General features: G+C 36.4%; 1 protein-coding gene across 11 annotated transcripts in view; it reads left to right on the top strand.

Annotated features, from left to right (window-relative positions):
- Ttll7 (tubulin tyrosine ligase like 7) overlaps positions 1 to 19,270 on the top strand; it is a 145,251-nt gene that overhangs the window by 80,928 nt on the left and 45,053 nt on the right. For all 11 annotated transcript variants that reach the window (XR_013427870.1, XM_078026604.1, XM_021732259.3 and 8 more), the window contains 6 exons: positions 1,224 to 1,382; positions 5,969 to 6,063; positions 12,009 to 12,156; positions 12,240 to 12,313; positions 13,370 to 13,505; positions 16,271 to 16,357. Coding sequence is in view for 10 of the 11 variants with exons in the window: in XM_078026604.1 (XP_077882730.1) it covers positions 1,224 to 1,382; positions 5,969 to 6,063; positions 12,009 to 12,156; positions 12,240 to 12,313; positions 13,370 to 13,505; positions 16,271 to 16,357 (699 nt within the window). In the remaining variant the exon portion in view is untranslated. The remainder of the gene's footprint in view (positions 1 to 1,223; positions 1,383 to 5,968; positions 6,064 to 12,008; positions 12,157 to 12,239; positions 12,314 to 13,369; positions 13,506 to 16,270; positions 16,358 to 19,270) is intronic.

Here is a 19,270-nt window from a genome sequence, read left to right as displayed (position 1 = left end):
CCGGTGAATAGATGGATCTGGAGACATTCATGCTAAGTGAAATAAGCCAATCCCCCAAATCCAAAGTTCAGAAGTTCTCTTAAGGACAGGGAGGGGAAGAATAGAGGTTCAGTGGATTAGACAAAGGGAAATAAAGGGAAAGGAGGAGGCACAGGAATAGGAAAGACAGTGGAATGAATCTGACATAAGTTTCCTATATACATATATGAATATGTATAACATGTGAATCTCAACATTGTATACATCCTAATTGGAGTAAAATATAGACTAAGATATCCTCCATGTTTCTACAAATATATCAAAATAGGCTCTACTGTCATGTATAACTCTAAATAACAAAAATCAGTAAAACAGCCTTCTTAAAAATAAATGTTAGTAATTAATCCCAGTTTCTATTTGTGTTTCCTAACAGAAAATGTTGATATCCAGTTCTTTAATTGGAAATAGTGCCTTCTCAAATAAACCTTAAGAACTACAAAATCATCCTGGTACCAAAAAACCAAACTCTAATGGATTACATTTTCTAGCCCTTCCATCCTTTGTCTCAGTGGAGGTCCCACGGTGTTATTTGTAAGATAATGTACTCTCCTTGAATTTTTTTTTTCTTTCCAATCACTCTCGTCCCTCTCTGTATGGGGCTAGCATATGCTCCTGATCTTACGTATTGAACAGACAGAAACCGCATGTATCCACTTTTTTTTTTTTTTTTTTGGTTACCAGTGTTTTTGAGCATTTACTAATGTGAGACAATATTTTAGGTACTGAAATGAGACTGTAAATAAGACAGTCAAGGGCCCTTCTTTGACAAAAAAAAAAAGCTGGTTATATATACTGTGTCAGCTGGTTATGTCCTGTGTGTAGTGATGCAAAAAGCAATCATGGTTGGTTATTTTTCAAATGGGTTTGAGAAACACCTCTGAGAATATCAGAGAGTCAGACATGGGAGTGAGTGAGTACAGGATAAAGAGTGTTCCAGGAGGAGGGAAGAGCTAATGCATGGGACCCCAGCTAGGAGGAGGAAGTGCCATTTACTGGGGCCATGTGGGCATGGGAAACAGTTGGATGAAATGAAGCCAGAGCAGTGCAGAGGACAGATGCCATAAAGCTTAGTAAACATGGTCAGGTTGCTAGTTTGTAGGCCTAGGTCATGTCATCCTGGTATATATGTAAATGAGATGCAAAGAAATAAGTCATCTTCGCCTCTTCTGTCGTGATCTTTCTAGGAATTGGTGGTGAAGACTCTGATTGTAGCTGAACCTCATGTCCTGCATGCGTATCGAATGTGTAGGCCTGGTCAACCTCCAGGCAGTGAAAGTGTCTGCTTTGAAGTTCTGGGTTTTGACATTTTGTTGGATAGAAAACTAAAACCATGGCTTCTGGAGGTAAGGCACTCTTTAAAAAAAAGTCAGAGAAGCTATCACTGTTCTGTATTTAAAACTTGCGTTGTACAAACGTGTTCTTGGCACCGTTGTCCTCATTAACCGACTAGAATCAGGCCTGACGAGAGTACGTGGGAGGAAGAAAATGAAAATTCAGGGATTCGCATACTTCTAACACTGAATCAATACGTGTGATATTACTTTCCCCAAGTAATTATCATTCAGTGAATTTCTAGGGTAGAGATTTTTGAATGTCAGCATGAATCTACTTCTCCTGAGTTGTTGAGTTAGTACTTACTTGATCTATGAACTTTGGGTATTGTCTTTCCTCTGTGTGGCTGCCTATGGCTTCAAGACCCAGCCTTCAGTGTGCCTCTTTTCGATCTCTCTAAGAAGACAGAAGTTTTAATTGGCCTATTAATCAATATTCAATGTCCGGTACACCAGGTGGAGTAAATTGTCCTTTAAGGCCATATTATATGCCTGGGGCTCCCCTCAGGTCCAGCTTGTTAACTGTATGCCTTTGGGTTTGCTGCTCAACCAGGTAAGGCCAGAGTTTTCATGACTTTCTTTGATTATACCAGGTCACCTAAAACCATTTGAAAAATATGGAGTAATATTACGGAGGAAACTAAAATTACCGCTGTTTAAGACGTTTATGTTTCCAGAAGTCATATTTATTTTACCCTTGGGAAATGTTGGAAATCATGCTGCCCAGACATGCTCCATTCTGCATCTCCCTCCAAGCTCCCTGAGCTGGGGTCATGGAACTTTCTCATGGCTACTGAAACACTATGTTTAGGCAGCTGTCAGAAAAATAGCACATATCAAAGCAGTGTTTACTGAATTAATAACATATTTCTACAGAAGTTATAATCAATAGTTACCTTTTGTTTTAAATCGATAATCTCTTTTTTTTTAGCCATTTAGTAGTGGGAAATTGCATCTGTAATACCAAATTTTGTGTAAGCAAGCTGAATGAGTGATAGGTGAGATCATGATGTTTGCAGTACCTATTTTATAGATACGAACTTTCCTAATTTGAAGGCCAAACCTCTGTGTGTGTGTTCATCTCTTTGGGCAAATAATGTGTATTATATCTTCATGTAAATAAAGTTCTCTGCTGGTTATTCATATTTTGGTCAACCTGGCACTAGCAGTAAGATTACAGTGAAGAATTTTGTTCACCCTTTGCTCCCTCCGTTCCTTAGATAGAAAAGCATGACTGGATGGTTGAATTCTGTATGTTTTTTAAAGACTAGAAACATCATGTTCCTTCATTATTTATCCTCTACATCATTATTTCCAGATCAATCAGAACCATTAAAAAACTCTAAAATAAACAAAATCTGTGTATGATGAACATTTAGTATATTAAAACAGTTAAAAGAATTTTTTTAAAGATCTTAGTTTGTATTTTGCACCCATCTGAAATTCTAGTGGTTCTGATGTACATTGTTAAAAACCTTTTGGCGCCATCAAGTGGAATAAAGTAGAAGCTACATCTGAGAATGTGACAGCTAACTAGAATAATTTCAGGTAATGATTGGTAGTGGTAAAACTTGAAGAAAATTTCAAACATAGAAAGCATTTTTAAAATGAAAATTTGTGCAGAGTGTGAATATATTGTCAATACTTTAAGTACCCTTGAATTAAACAAGTACCCATTGAGTTATAGACATGGTGCTAGGTGGTGGGGAAACAAGAAGAATCAGACAGAATACTTGCCTTGGTTTAGTGGAGACCCAGATGTGTGTTTTATGGTAATAATTGGAAGCATTAGCAAGGAAACAGAAAAACAGCGCAAAAAATAGTGATTAATCTCTATGTGCAGATACGTATAATTGAGAATTTAAACTAACAAATGAAAAAAATCCAAACCAAATCAAACCAGACCAAACCAAACAAGAAACCTCTATCAGTACATGTGCCTGAATTCCAGCAACTTGGAAGGCTGAGGCAGTAGAATCACAAGTTCAGGGTCAGCCTCAGCAACTTAGTGAGACCCTCAGCAATTTAGCAAGACCTTGTTTCAAAAAAAAAAAAAAAAGCTAAGGATATAGCTCAATGGTAAAGGGCCCCAGTCCCCAAAACACCCCCTCCCCCAAATCAAAAGAAACAATGAGAACTTTATAGAAAGAACATCTGAGCAGTCTTTAAGGCTGACATAGGGAGTTGGGCTGGGAGAGATGAGTTGAGGGTCAGGGAAGAGCTGTGGGACTGAAGGAATAGCAGTAATGTAGGAGCATCACCTAAATTAGTTTTTCTTCTGTCTGTGCACATATTAGTTTATCTTGTATGGGTAAATTTTTCAAATACTAATTTCTTCTGTATTGTAGTAGATGGAAGAATATGGAAGAAAGAAGTATATGAAAATTGTCTTATACTGAGATGTCAGTAGCATTTTTGAGGAGGTATATACCTGGCAGAATTCCCCGCTGCAATTTGGAATGGAATAGCTAAATAATTCTACAAAGATAGATAACATTCTAGTGAAACCCTTAATCATCAGTTTCTAAATCTGGTTTACTTCATAATCCTGTTACATGTAGCAGCCAGAGCTATCATTAATCATCTTAAAATTTCCAGGGATTTGAATTAGTATGGTTGAAACTTTTTTCATATAAATATATTACTTTATCCTTTCTCTGCACTTGTAAGGGGGAAAGGCTTAGAGCTTTGAGGTAACAGATTAATAAATTCTGTTTTTCAAACTGACCTAGAATATATGGATGTTCTTATAATTCTCAAGCTATTTCCTTATCTTTAGACCACATCACACAAAGACAGGATTATGTCACCTTCTAAGTCAGAAATCAACAGAGAAGTCAAAATACTACATGACCTCTGTCTATGAAGGGAGTATGATGCATTCATCACAATGATGGCTTGATGAAAGATTTGCATGATACATTGTTAAGGAAAAACTTGGATTATAAAATAAAGTATGGTTAGTATAGACATGTATTTAGAAAATAAAATGAATTGTAATATATGTATGCATAGGAAAAATAAAGTATGGTTAGTATAGACATGTATTTAGAAAATAAAATGAATTGTAATATATATATATATATATATGCATAGAAAATATCTGAAATACTCTTGACCAAATGGTTAAGAATATACCAGGGAGTGGAATGACAGGTAATCCTTTGCTGTTTGCTTTGTTTCTATTTACTATTTTTCTGCTGTGAAACTGTGCCACTTTTCCAATTAGAGAGATGACATTTCTGGATGTAGTTTTGAGTATAATGTGATATTTCCTCAGGTCTCAGCTGTAGAATGTAGAATTGTCCCTTGTGATGAATTTGTGTAATTATGTCTAGAAGCATATACTTCTGTTGAGAAAGTCTAAGGGGTTAGTTGGTAATGAAGAAATGAAGTTATAGTTTTAAACTCATCAATATTCTAACCAACTCATTTAGAGTCTTAAAAACCTGCTATGCCTGTTAATTTTCCTAACAACAACAGTATTAAAACCTAACAACAACAAATACAAAAAGAAAATCTCCAGCCCTTGAGATAGTACAGTATTGTACAAGGTGTGTGTGTGTGTGTGTGTGTGTGTGTGTGTGTGTATTTTATATGTTATATATATTACATATCCTACATATATAATTTTATATATATGTATATTTGCTGCTTCTTTTCCATCTTGATGAATTCCTGGGAATAACGGCAGAAAGTAGGATGGTCACAGATGGCTCATTTATCCCCATTAGTCCATTCTTGTATGGTTACAAAGGCTCTAAGAGATCTGCAGCTACCCTTAAGAGGTAGCATCTTCTCAACAGGTAATGGAGGGAGGGTGGGGGAAAAGGAGAAGGAAGGACAGTGGAATAATATTCCTATGTACACATGTGAAAACATTACAGTGAATCCCATCATCATGTATATCCACAAGAATGGGATCCTAATTAGAATAAGATATATTCCATGCCTGTATAATTATATTAAAATGGATCCCACTGTCATGTATAATAAAAAGAACCAATAAAAAAAAGAGTATCTCTGAGAAATTTAGTCAATGCCGTTTGAAATGAAAATTGATGAATCATTGTTTGAGCCAGCTAGAAACACAATTTATTTTCTATGCATCAAAAGGTGAATTCATCAGGAATATCTGAAGCAGTGAAAAGAGGGCACTGATAATTTTCTACTTGCTAAAAATGTACATGTATGTAATTATTATGGTGTTGGTAATGTGCATGTCACAATTACTGTTCTTCCAACTTGTTGTCAAGTTATGTTCCTTTTAACTTCTCTAAACTTAAAAACCCCAGTGTTGGGTTACGGGGCTGGAGAGAGTGGCCAGGTGATGCTGATTGACTATCCAGATCTTCAACTTGAGACAACAAGAGCAGGAGGTCATGCTCCTAGTCTATTCCTTGCAAATCCTTGACCTAGGTTGATGGGCAGGTAAGATGCGGTAGTGGTGACTGGGCCTTCCACCACATAAAGCTTTGAGATTTATTGTGGCTCCTTCTCCTGATTGGAGATATAACATTAGATTAACAAACATGTGTGGAATATTTATTGACCTTCCAACATTTGGCTGCCAGCATTGTTTTCTTTGTGAATTTCAGATTAATCGAGCCCCAAGTTTCGGAACTGATCAGAAAATAGACTATGATGTAAAAAGGGGTGTGTTGCTCAATGCACTGAAGCTATTAAACATCAGGTAAAGTATTTCCCCCATTTGTTGGAACTTTTCCCATACTTGGCATAGATAAATCACTTGTATATGAGATTGGCTTGTAGTCATTTGTATTTTTTACTTTGAATTTTTAATTTCAGTTTTTAAACCCATATAGTTTTAAAAAAATATTTCCCCTTCTTCCTTTAAACTCCTTTTCCTGACTCCCCTCCCATATAATACTCTACACCTGCAGTAATTATGGTTAAATTATGGTAAGTACTGGGAATATAAAGTCTCCTATGATTCCTAGATTTCTGGCTTGGATTGTTTGATAAGATGTCATTAATTGAGATAAAGATTATAGCACAGTTATAAATGGGGGGAGGAGTTATGGAAGAAGAGAGGACACAGAAGGGAGAGATATATTTCAATTTTAAACACACTAATTTTTCATTTGTTCTAATTACTATACATGAGAGTAGAATGCATTTTGATATACATAAATGGAGTTTAACTTTTTATTCTTCTGGTTGTACAGGATGTAGGATCACACTGGTCATATAATCATATATGCACACAGGGTAATGATGTCTGATTCATCCTACTGTCCTTCCCACCCTTATGCCCCTTCCCTTCCCTTTACTCCCCTCTGTCTAGACAAAATACCTCTATTCTTCACCTCCTCTCTTATTGTGAATTAGCATTTGCATATCACAGAAAATGTCCAGCCTTGGATTTGTTGGGATTGGCTTATTTTGCTTAGAATGATATTCTTCAGCTCCATCCATTTACTTGCAAATGCCATAATTTCATTCTTCTTTAAGGCTGAGTAATATTCCATTGTGTATGTATACCACATTTTCTTTATCCATTTATCTGTTGAAGGGGGCACCTACGTTGGTTCTATAATTTAGCTGCTGTGAATTGAGCTGCTGTAAACATTGATGTGACTGTGTCATTGTAGTATGCTGATTTTAAGTCCTTTGGGTATAAACCGAGCAGTGGGATAACTGGTCAAATGGTCGTTCTATTCCACGTTTTCTGAGGAATCTCCATACTGCTTTCCATGGTGGTCACACCAATTTGCAGCCCCACCAGCAATGTATGAATATATCTTTTTCCCTATGTCCTTGCTAACTTTATTGTTGCTTGTATTCTTATTAATTGCCATTCTGACTGGAGTGAGATGAAATCTTACTGTAGTTTTGATTTGCATTTCTCTAATTACTATAGATGTTGAACATTTTTTTCATGTATTTGTTGATTGATTGTATATCTTTTTCTGAGAAGTATCTGTTCGGCCATTTATTGATTGGGTTGTTTTTTAAAAATTTTTTTATTCAACCCATTTATTGATTGTTTTAAAATTTTTTTTATATCTCCTGGAGATTAATGCTCTATCTGAGGTGTATGAATATGTTAATTTTAAGATGATTTGAGACACAGAGATAGAATTGTTAAATGGTAAGTTTGATACATAGGGACTCAGCAGGTAGAGATATCTGATTGACACTCATGTACAGATTGCAGTTGATTCTAATGAATAAGATCAGACAGTTGGATTCCGTATTTTAAGAACTAAAGAGAGGCAGAGTCAGAACACTGAGATATGCTAGCATTTGAAGAGATTTTTATAAGCTCTGATATCTGATATTCTGATCAGATAGTTTCCATACTATAAGACAGTGTTTAACTCCTTTATATTACATACAAGGTACTTTTTGATCTGGCCCTTGCATCTCTCTCCAACCCAATCATTTCTTGTTCTTTTTTCTCTGCCTTGGGATTGATTTTTCTAAGAACTTTTTTGTGTTGTTCTCATTAATATGCTTTTCCACTTTCTTACATTTAATATTCATGCACCTTTGTCCCTCTGGTGAATGTCAAATATTTTTAATTGTTGTAAAATATAGTTAGCATAAAATTTACCATCTTAACCATTTTTAAGTGTATAGTTGAGTGGCATTAAGTACATTCACAGTATTATGTAATTATCACAACCGTATGAGAACTCTTCATCTTGCAAAATTGAAACTCTACACCATTTGGTCCTAACTCCTCATTCACCTCACCTCCTAGTCCCTGGAAACCACCATTACACTTTTGATGAATTTGAGTGCCCTATTTTCATCTCCTAAGAGTGCAATCATTTGGTATTTGTCTCTTTGTTAGTGGCACATTTCACTTAGCATGTCTTCAGGTTCCTTGTAACTCGTGTCAGAATTTCCTTCCTTTTTTAAAAAGTCAGAGTAACATTTCTTTGTATGTTGTCTTAGATTGTTTTCTGAAGGGATTCCTGACACTGGGAAATCTATAGACAACAGGTTTACTGAGGTGACAGTTCTAGAGATCCGAAAGCATGGGGCAGGCATCTGCTCAGCTTCTTGTGAGGACTTCATGTTGCAGGGTAGAAAAGAGCAAAGAAAGGGGAGGCATGCAGAAGAGCACATTTACCATAGTGAATCAGGAGAGGCAGATCTGTTTTATAAACAACCATTTCTTGCAGTAACTAATTCAGTGCTGTAGTATCCATCTCAATCCTGCAAGGCTTAATGCAGTCTCAAGAGAGCTAACCTAGTCTCTGTAGAAAAGCATGAATCCATTCCTGACAATGGTGCCCCAATGATGAAATCATGTGCCACTAGGTTCTACTTGTTAAAGGTCCCGTCACCTCTCAGTACTGTTAAATTGGGGACCAATAGCACATGAAATTTTGGGGGAAATATCATACCCAAACCATAGCATACATATTGATCATATGTTTGTCAGCTCATTCTTTTTTTTGAATTTTTAAATATTTTTATTATTTTTTAGTTCTCGGCAGACACAACATCTTTGTCTGTATGTGGTGCTGAGGATCGAACCCGGGCTGCACGCATGCCAGGCGAGCGCGCTACCACTTGAGCCACATCCCCAGCCCCTGTCAATTCATTCTAAAACCTTGCTGAAGCTTAACTTCCTGTTTGAAGCCTTTATGAAAGCATCATGGCTCACTTCTCCCTTTGTGCTATCGTGATACTCTCACTTTGCATCCATCTCCCCACTCTGTTTAAACTGTCACCTCCTTGAGGGCAGTAGCTCTATTTCTCTTTGCTTCTCCTGGGCTAGATCTACAACTAGTGTAGAGTGAGCAATAAATATAATTTTGGTTGGAAGACAAGCCTAGAGGAAGGATATTTCATTTAAGTTAACTACTTGTAGAAAAATAGGTAAGTGGAAAGACAAAGCAAAGCATGTTCATAAATCTTCCAGTGATTCTGTACTTCTGGAGCCTGCAGCAATCTGAGACAAATGGTAAGAGAAATCCCTTGGATGGATTCACAGGGTAATGAGTAGTGGGAAGGAATCAAGAAAGTCATGAACAAAAATTTTTAGGACAGTGTATGGACACAGTTGAGTAGAAAAATGCTGATTAAAATGCTAAGTGAATCAGGATATTTCGGTCTTTGGTTAAATTTTTTTCTGGTCTGTGAAGTAAGGGCTGAGAGTCATTAGGTCTAACTTATGCCTGTAGTTATAGAAATGCAAACCAAGTTTTACAATGACAGTATTCTAAAGGCCAAATGTAAAGAAAATGATCTAATTAAAATATCATTATTATCTTAATCATAATTGCAGTTCAAGAGCTATCTTGTAGTACTGGTATTATAGTCTGATTTGTGAATTAAAGATTTAATTTTCCTGCTTATTATTTTGCTATTTTTTAAATGAAAGGCCATATAATAATCAATAGTAATTAAAAAAACCCCTCAGTGTGGTTGTCTTTTATTCTTCTTTAATGTGTCTGAGAGGACTTCTGAGTGAGCTTGTTTTTGTTACTTTTCTGGTCATGTGTGTTTGGCCTGTTTGTGTGTCAGTATCCTTGACTGTCAGAATATTGTTTGCTGTGGATAGGATCTAGGTCTATGTTTATTTCTTTTATAGCATATTAATTAAAATATCTCATTTCTTCTGTATTTGTCTTACCTTTTTTTTTCTTTTTAAAAATTTTACTTCCTTCTCCCCCACCACTCTTTATTTTCTGTTTGGTCTTTTCCCCTTTATATTGTGCTTACTTTTCCCTTTCCCTCTCCTTCCTGTAAACTGCATTCTATATAGAAATGATTTTTCTATATGAAATGGAATATAAAAAAAGATCAAGTATCAAGAGCTACCTAAACCACTGCATTACCTCCTCTCTTCACTAAGAAAACTCAAAGACAAATTGTATTCATCATTGGAAAAATGATATTCATAATTACCCACTCACCCAAATCAGAAATTTTGGTATGATTATGAGTTTATTCCTTTTCCTTATTCTGCACATTGAATTAGTCACCAGAGCATTCCCATTCTTTCTCCAAAATATTCTTCCAAACTCACTCTTTCTTTAGCACGCTGCTGCTTCCCTGGTCCAGTTCTTCATATTTTCTATTGTTAGTGAAATAGCATCTCATCAATCAACAAATGGGACTTACTTAAACTAAAAAGTTTTTTTTCTCAGCAAGAGAAACAATAAGAGAGGTAAATAGGGAGCCTACATCCTGGGAACAAATTTTTACTCCTCACACTTCAGATAGAGCCCTAATATCCAGAATGTACAAAGAACTCAAAAAATTAGACAATAAGAAAACAACCCAATCAACAAATGGGCCAAGGACCTGAACAGACACTTCTCAGAGGAGGACATACAATCAATCAACAAGTACATGAAAAAATGCTCACCATCTCTAGCAGTCAGAGAAATGCAAATCAAAACCACCCTAAGATACCATCTCACTCCAGTAAGATTGGCAGCCATTCTGAAGTCAAACAATAACAAGTGCTGGCGAGGATGTGGGGAAAAGGGTACTCTTGTACATTGCTGGTGGGATTGCAAATTGGTGCGGCCAATTTGGAAAGCAGTATGGAGATTCCTGGGAAAGCTGGGAATGGAACCACCATTTGACCCAGCTATTGCCCTTCTCAGACTATTCCCTGAAGACCTTAAAAGTGCGTACTACAGGGATACTGCCACATCCATGCTCATAGCACACAATTCACAATAGCTAGACTGTGGAACCAACCCAGATGCCCTTCAGTAGATGAATGGATTAAAAAATGTGGCATTTATACACCATGGAGTATTACACAGCACTAAAAAATGACAAAATCGTGCAATTTGCAGGGAAATGGATGACACTAGAGCAGATTATGCTAAGTGAAGCTAGCCAATCCCTAAGAAACAAATGCCAAATGTCTTCTTTAATATAATGAGAGCAACTAAGAACAGAGCAGGGAGGAAGAGCAGGAGGAAAAGATTAACATTAAACAGAGACATGAGGTGGGAGGGAAAGGGAGAAAAAAGGGAAATTGCGTGGAAATGGAAGGAGACCCTCATTGTTATACAAAATTACATATGAGAGGTTGTGAGGAGAATGGGGAAAAAACAAGGAGAGAAATGAATTACAGTAGATGGGGTAGAGAGAGAAGATGGGAGGGGAGGGGAGGGGGGATAGTAGAGGATAGGAAAGGTAGCAGAATACAACAGTTACTAATATGGCAGTATGTAAAAATGTGGATGTGTAACCAATGTGTTTCTGCAATCTGTATTTGTGCTTAAATATAAAGAGAATTGGCTGAAGAGGGAGAAGAGAATGACTAGTTACCTATTAATGGCACCACAAGTGATTTTTATAAGATTTCTAGGAGGGAAACATTATTATTTTTAATAAAAAATATGTGGGAAATAGACTTAGCACTTAATCGACCAGTGTCAGATTGTATAGCTGCCAAGGTGTTAGTATGGAATATCAACCTGGGACTCTCTGACTCTTCAAGCAAGCACATAGTGTTTCTATTTTATCTTGGTATCATCTGTTTACCATGCAGAGTTCCATATTTGGTGGGTGATTAGATGAATATATGTGAATATACAAAATCAACTTTGATTTCAATCTGCACTACTCATAGGATAAGATCAGAACTTGTTTGAATTCTAGCATATGGTCTTGTGTTTCATATTTTAGGACCAGCGATAAAAGGAGAAACTTGGCCAAACAAAAAGCTGAGGCTCAAAAGAGGCTTTATGGTCAAAATTCAATAAAAAGACTCTTACCAGGTTCCTCAGATTGGGAACAGCAGAGACACCAACTGGAGAGGCGGAAAGAAGAGTTGGTACGAACATTTTAGCAATGTCCCCACAATTTCAATTGCATGACTCATGCATTGGGTTTTATTTGTAAACTCTTTATTTCTAGAAAGAGAGACTTGCTCAAATACGGAAGCAGATTTCAAGAGAAGAACATGAAAATCGACATATGGGGAATTATAGGTAACTTTGCTGCCATTTTTGTATGGACTGAAGGAAGTGAAGTGTCAAATAATCGTTCTATATTTTTAGACCTTTTATGCTCACTTGAAGTACAGTTCTTTTCATTCTTAGAATGTGCTTTTTGCTTAATATCTTTAAAGGAAGAAAAGGTAGTCAGCTAGTGAGCAAGTAGTGGTTCAGACTTGACAAATCTCCTGCCAGCTCTCCTTCCACCAGGCCTGTGGAGGGCCTGTGGGGAGTCCTTTTCATCAGCCACTCTGGGCCTGGATTTGGTTATTATACACTATTTTAAGAAAGTGGAAATTTAGGTTCTAATAGTTTTCTGCCAACTCATAGTGGTTGCTGTTCTTTAAACTCAAATTCTAAGGAAATGGAAGAAATAAGAAAATATTTGAAGAAGTCAGGTAGAGACAGGAGATAGGGTTTGGACTGTGTTAAACTGGTACCCCTCATAGTATCATCCTTGACAGGATCTAAAGAGGCCCTTTAAGCTCCTGTGCTCTAGGAAGGTTGTCCCTCCTTGCCAGCTTGACCTTGCTTCAATTGGCATCAGAAGGTATGGGCAGAGAGTTTCTTACAGGTGTCTTTCCTGTTCTTAGCACCCACCTCCTTAGTCGTGAGGGGAACACATTCTTCCCAACCTACCACTACCTAGTCCTCACTCCATCACCCCAAAACATTAAGGCGGATGCCTGCATTTTTGCATGCTTCAGTCACTACATGAAGTCAGAACTTCCCCAGTATCCTTCATCATCTGAACACTCTCCCACAAAGTTCTGTATTTTACCAATTCAACCAATGGCAGTCACTTTCTCTGAACCAAACCCTTATACCTTATCTTCTGGAACTACTTTGTGTTACGATACTTCTCTAGATAAGCCTCAATTTGTACGGGTAATATGAATATTTGTGAACTTCTCAAAACTATCTTTGTTTCTAGCGGTTAGCAATATTAACTGGCATGGAGCAGGAAGGCAATGATTTTCTAAACAATTAACTATTGAGCTATGATTACTTCTTTTAAACAAATTGGGTTATCTGATTTTTTTTTTGTAGACGAATTTATCCTCCAGATGATAAAACACTGCTTGAGAAGTATGAAAATTTGTTGGCTGTTGCCTTTCAGACCTTCCTTTCAGGAAGAGCAGCCTCATTCCAGCGAGAGCTGAATAATCCTTTGAAAAAAATGAAGGTAAGAGATGAGCATTGATACAGAGAAAAAAGGATGGAACCTAATAATAGTGTCTATAAAACATCCCGCCTTCAGCCTCCATGTGAAAGCACTGTACTTTGATTTTATAGTGCAGTTGAGGCTTTTCATTTTAACAGTTGGTAGTGTTTTACTATGAAAAGGACTTCATCAATAAGATGTCTAACAGGACAAATTATGGAGTAGAGAATTTTGATATAATATTGTGATTATCATATGTCAACAACATTCTTATTACACAGATTTTTTTTTTGTATAACTGGATAAAGAAATCCATTGAATGAACTTTGTGGTCTGTGACACTCTTGTTATTTGGATTATAATTAACACCATGCAGCATTTTTTCTTGATAATATATATATATATATATATATATATATATATATATATATATATATATGGTATGAGAGGAAGTAAACCATACACAAACACACACACACACATATATACACACACACACATATATACACACACACACATATATACACACACACACAAATACACACGTTTACCCTAATAAAAGGTCTATCAGTTGTCTATTTGCTTGCTCTTTGTTCTGCAATATTTCTGGGGGCCATTGAGTGGTTCTTTCACTGGTCTTGCCTGGAGTCAGGAGACCTTCAGTGATACACAAAATAATAAGAGGTTATGAGGGGCAAGGGGGTGGGGGGAAAAAAAGGGGAGAGAATTGAACAACAGCAGAGGAGGTAGAGAGGGATGTTGGGAGGGGAGGGGAGGGGAGGGGGGATAGTAGGGGATAGGAAAGGTAGCAGAATACAACAGTCACTAATATGCCATTATGTAAAAATGTGAGTATGTAACAGAAGTGAGTCTGTATTATGTATTTGGGGAGTTCAAAACCCAATTGAGTCGAATGTATGAAAGATGATATGTCTTGAGCTCTGTAATGTTTTGAACAACCAATAAAAAAATAAAATAAAATAAAATAAAATAAAATTAAACATTTTAAGTTTTAAATACTTGAAACATAGCCAGACTTGGTGGCATAAGCCCAGAATCCTAGCTATTCAGAATGCTGAAGCAGAAAGATCATTTTAGCCTAGAAGTTCAAGGCCAGTTGGGGCACATAGAGAGATGTCTGCTTCAAAAATAAATAAATAAAAATTGAATATTTTCAGCAAAAAAAAAAAAAAGAAATATTCAGATAAATGTTTTTGCACTCACTAAGGGCTAGAATTCCAAGGTGGTTTCACTCATGTATTTGGTACATCAAATCAGATAGCTGGAGTAGCAGGGAGCTGACTGAGTGTGTCTTTCTCTCTATGTGGCCTCTCAACATGGTAGCCAGATCTCTTAATAATAGTATCTCAGTGTTCTGTTCCAAAAGGGAGTATATTAAGGGGATTCTCTGTCTTCCAGCAGAATATCTTACTTTCCTATAATAGACCTGATTTTTGCCCACATATGCTCAGTCTTGGCAAAGGACCCAAAGTAGAAAGTGGTAATTCATCTTTGTTCATTTGGGAAGAACTTACCTTTCTCTGGAATTTGTTCTTTCACACTATTTTTTAGCTATGGCTTTCTGTTTTAAAAAATCTGTTTAGTTCATCAAATATTTTTTGGCTGCTACAATGAAAGCATTATCTGTTGTGACCTTTCTTCTGAACAGAAGCAGAACTCTGTGAGATCTTTTTTTAAATGCTGTTATCCACGGAATTCATTGTAGGATTATTATTTTGTCAAAACTATAATGAGTCTTTTGGTGTTTAATTAGCTAATCTTCCATAGATTGGGATGAAGAATAACTTATTTTAAAAATTTCTCTTGTATAGTGAAACGTCTGTATTTCAAAAAACATTTATGGGGAAGTTAAAACACAAATCATGAATATTAAATAAAGTTCTGATTTTTATAGGTGGGATAAGTAATAGTGAAGCAGTTGATTAAACCTCTTTCACTATAGCTACTTCTTTGGTTTGTTCAACATCCACTGGAGTGTATGTTTATATTTTTTCCTTTTGACTTCAAAATGTCTCTGTAAGAGCATAAGAGACTGGTATTAGGGCACTTCTGGAATGATACTCTCATTAATGCCTGTAGAAAAAAAAAAAAAGACGCTTCATGAAGCCCTAAAAATACTTTTGTGCAGGGCTAGTGTTGTGGCTCAGTGGTAGAGCACTTGCCTAGCATGTGTGAGGCCCTAGGACTGATCCCCAGCACTACATAAAACTAAATAAATAAAAGTATTATGTCCATCTACAGCTAAAAATATTTTTAAAAATACTTTTGTGCAATAGTAAAAATTTATAAAAATTTTCATTAAGTGTTGCCAAATGCTAATATTAGATTGATTATAAATGAAATTCTTAGTATAATCACCAATTTTCTGTCTGGAGTTTTAGTATTTTTTGGAGTAATTAGTACTGGAATGATTAATGAAGTTATAGTCTAGAAAAATCTGTGCTTCCAGAGATTTGAGTGTCCAAAATGTGCTAAATTATTGAAGTACTATATTCTAAGATTTTAATAATATATCATAATAGAAGGAAACATTTATGATAATTATTACTCAATAGATTCCAACTATATATTATTTGCATTGCCAGACTTTAGTGAAAGTTTCAAGAGAATTCGCCATAATCCTTTAGTTCCCCTTCTTTAATCTGAATGATCTTCACTAAGTAGTTAAAAGTGCTCCTTGTACATTATTTTATGAAGATTAATGAAGTTGGAAAAATTTTAGAGTCCATTAGTGATCATGATTTAAATTAAAATGTTTTTTGAAGGAGGAAGATATTTTGGATCTTCTGGAACAGTGTGAAATTGATGATGAAAAATTGATGGGAAAAGCTACCAGGCCTCGAGGACCAAAGGTGCAGTATTTCAACCTTCCCGTATGTAAAAGTGAATGCTACCACGTGCAGCTGGCTTTCCCTTGATATTTCTCATTTTAAGAGTGGTGCCACTTTGAAGGAGTGGAGGTGGAGTTGGGAAGATGGTGCTATCTCGCACTCAGGAGTTTTGTTTCATTTCCTTTTTCTTGGGTTTTTCCCCAAGTGCTAGTGAGAACCTTAGGAGTCAGGCTAAGAGGGTCCAAGAACTAGTGTTCTTATTCTAAAGTCACTATTAAGTTTTCTTTTTATCTTTTAGACAATAATTATCAAGGAAACATGTAGCATTAGAGATAAGAAAAATCATGACCCTGGAGACTCATATTGATAAATGAGTGAGCAACAACAATAGTGTTTTAATAAAAGTAAGTACAGATCCTAGGAATAAATAATAAGGTGTCATGTAGGTAAGAAAGGGCAGGAGTTTGCTTTACATGCATCTTCTCTGTTGTGGTGACATCTGTATGTTTTTCTGACATCTGTTGAAATTTTTGCTAGTGGAGAAAGTTGAATTTGAAAAATCTTGGAAACATTTTTCATCCTGTTTCTTTTACCTTGTATTTCAACATTACTAAACTATGTCTGCATGGTCAGATAATCATGCTCTGTTGTGCTGTCATGCTTTTTCATGCCTCTGGAAAGCCTGCCAATCAATCAATCAATCAATCAATCAATAAAATCAATCAATCATGATTGGTTGCTTGATTGGAGACCCTTTCCTAATCTGCTGCCTTTGTGAGACCTGCCCTCTTTCTCCCAGTTGACACAGTTACCCTCCTTCTCTTGCTGTGCCATAAACAACACTTTACAGAGCAGTTATAACAAATAACTATTTACCTGTTGGCCTTGGTATAAGGTGGTGAGCTCCTTGAGGTGGGAAGTGCATTTTCATCTTTTATCTCTGCTGTGTAACGTTGCCTAGCACATCATAAATTCTCAAACTCTGTTAGTTCAATTTGTAACTTTGGCAAGTAGAAGAGCAGATTGATAAACCCCAAATCAGGAGACCATGTAGCAAATATACAATAGAGAATGTAAAGTGCTATAGTGGCATAGGATCAGTAGTTATAATGGGAATGACCTTATAGAGGCTTTGCTGTTTTAACTGGATTTTTAAAAAGGGGTGGAAGAACATTCATGGTAGAGGGAAACTTAAAGGCATAGATAGACTTGATGATGTGTTGTAGAAACAATGAAAAGTTTGGTATGACTCAAGTGGAAGGTTCTTGGAGGGTGAAATGGTGTAAGATGGGTCTAGTGAGAGATCATATCTAAGGAGATTTTGGAGGATGCTTTCTGATTATCTGCTCTGTTTGTAGGAATAGGTAGTTGAAAATTCCTTTGGAACAAACATGGAGTTATTTGTAGAAGTGAATACCTTCATAAATCATGGCTTTATTTTGGGAAATGTTGGGAAGTTTCTAAGCCTATGTATCAGTTATTGCAGTTTGGCAAATCATACACCAAACCTCCTGGGGGCACATGGCAGAATGGCAAATGCAAAAGCCCCGAAGTAGTCAGACACTGTTGTTTCCCTCATAGAAGATTGGCCAGGGGCTGGGGATGTGGCTCAAGCGGTAGTGCACTTGCTTGGCATGCATGCAGCCCAGGTACAATCCTCAGCACCACATGCAAACAAAAGATGTTGTGTCTGCCGAGAACTAAAAAATAAAATATTAAAATTTTCTCTCTCTCTCTCTCTCTCTCTCTCTCTCTCTCTCACACTTTTTTTTTTTTTTTAAGATTGGCCATTCAAACAAAAGTACAACTTCTTATAGGGCAGAATTCACATTGTGTGTGTGTACTACACACACACACACACACACACACACACACACACAAATATATATATGTTACATACATTTTTGGGTACTGGGGATTAAACTCAGGGGCACTCAACCACTGAGCCACATCCCTAGCCCTATTTTTTAAATTTAGAGATAGGGTCTCAGAGAGTTGCTTAGTGCCTCACTTTGCTGAGGCTAGTTTTGAACTCCTGATCCTCCTGCCTTAGCTTCCTGAGCTGCTGGAATTATAGGGTTGTGCCGCTGTGCCCAACATTGTATATTTTTTAATCCTTTTCATTTTAGGCAAGTAGTGAGAGCTAAAAATGTATTTGTTGAAATGAAAAGAAATGAGCGTATCCTGTAATTGTTAAAGCCAGCAGTATCTCAAAGTTGAAAGCTGCATAATTAGTTTGAAGTAGAAGCATTTTTATAACTTTTATGTTTATGTTTTCAAGGGTCTAAATGGAGCAAACTTCAAAGCAGATTTTCCTTTTTAGAGGGCTGATACTGCGTGCCAAACATTGGTCTCTCTTTTTTTGGAGATGACCAAGGTTAAATAAAACTTTCATTTGTATCAGGAGGAATACTAACTTTTTTCTTATTTTAGAATTTAAGAAATATTAATTAGTCATATAAATGATAAATGCCACATATAATACCAGCAACCTCCTTCTTCTTAAGATGGATGGTAATATATGGATATTTACCTTATTCTTTACAGATATTTTACATAAGACTGATTTTATTGTAAAATTGCACATAAAGCTAAGTAGTATGGTTTGTGTCAAACTCAATGCCTATTTCCAAATTCCATTTTATAGTGGAGGCACTATTGAAAGTTTATTCAGCTGTGATTTCTAATTAATTACTTGAACAGTGTCTTGGTCATAAAGTCCCAAATGCATATATGACACAAAGTTTCTGTGGTGGTTTTCTTTCCCCTATGGTTCTTCATAGGGTCAGACAACTCATTATGTAGTCAGGCTCCTTAAGAAACCTTAAAATGCTTGCTGCCTGAGGGAAGGTACTTCTAGCAAGTCCGAGTGTGCTGCTGTTTCTTCTGTGTGTGCTAAACCTTTGGAGCAACATCCTTCCCCTAGAGATCATA

Source organism: Ictidomys tridecemlineatus, chromosome 11, assembly GCF_052094955.1.
Source record: "Ictidomys tridecemlineatus isolate mIctTri1 chromosome 11, mIctTri1.hap1, whole genome shotgun sequence".
Classification (NCBI taxonomy): domain Eukaryota; kingdom Metazoa; phylum Chordata; class Mammalia; order Rodentia; family Sciuridae; genus Ictidomys; species Ictidomys tridecemlineatus.
This window is presented reverse-complemented; position numbering and strand designations above follow the sequence as displayed.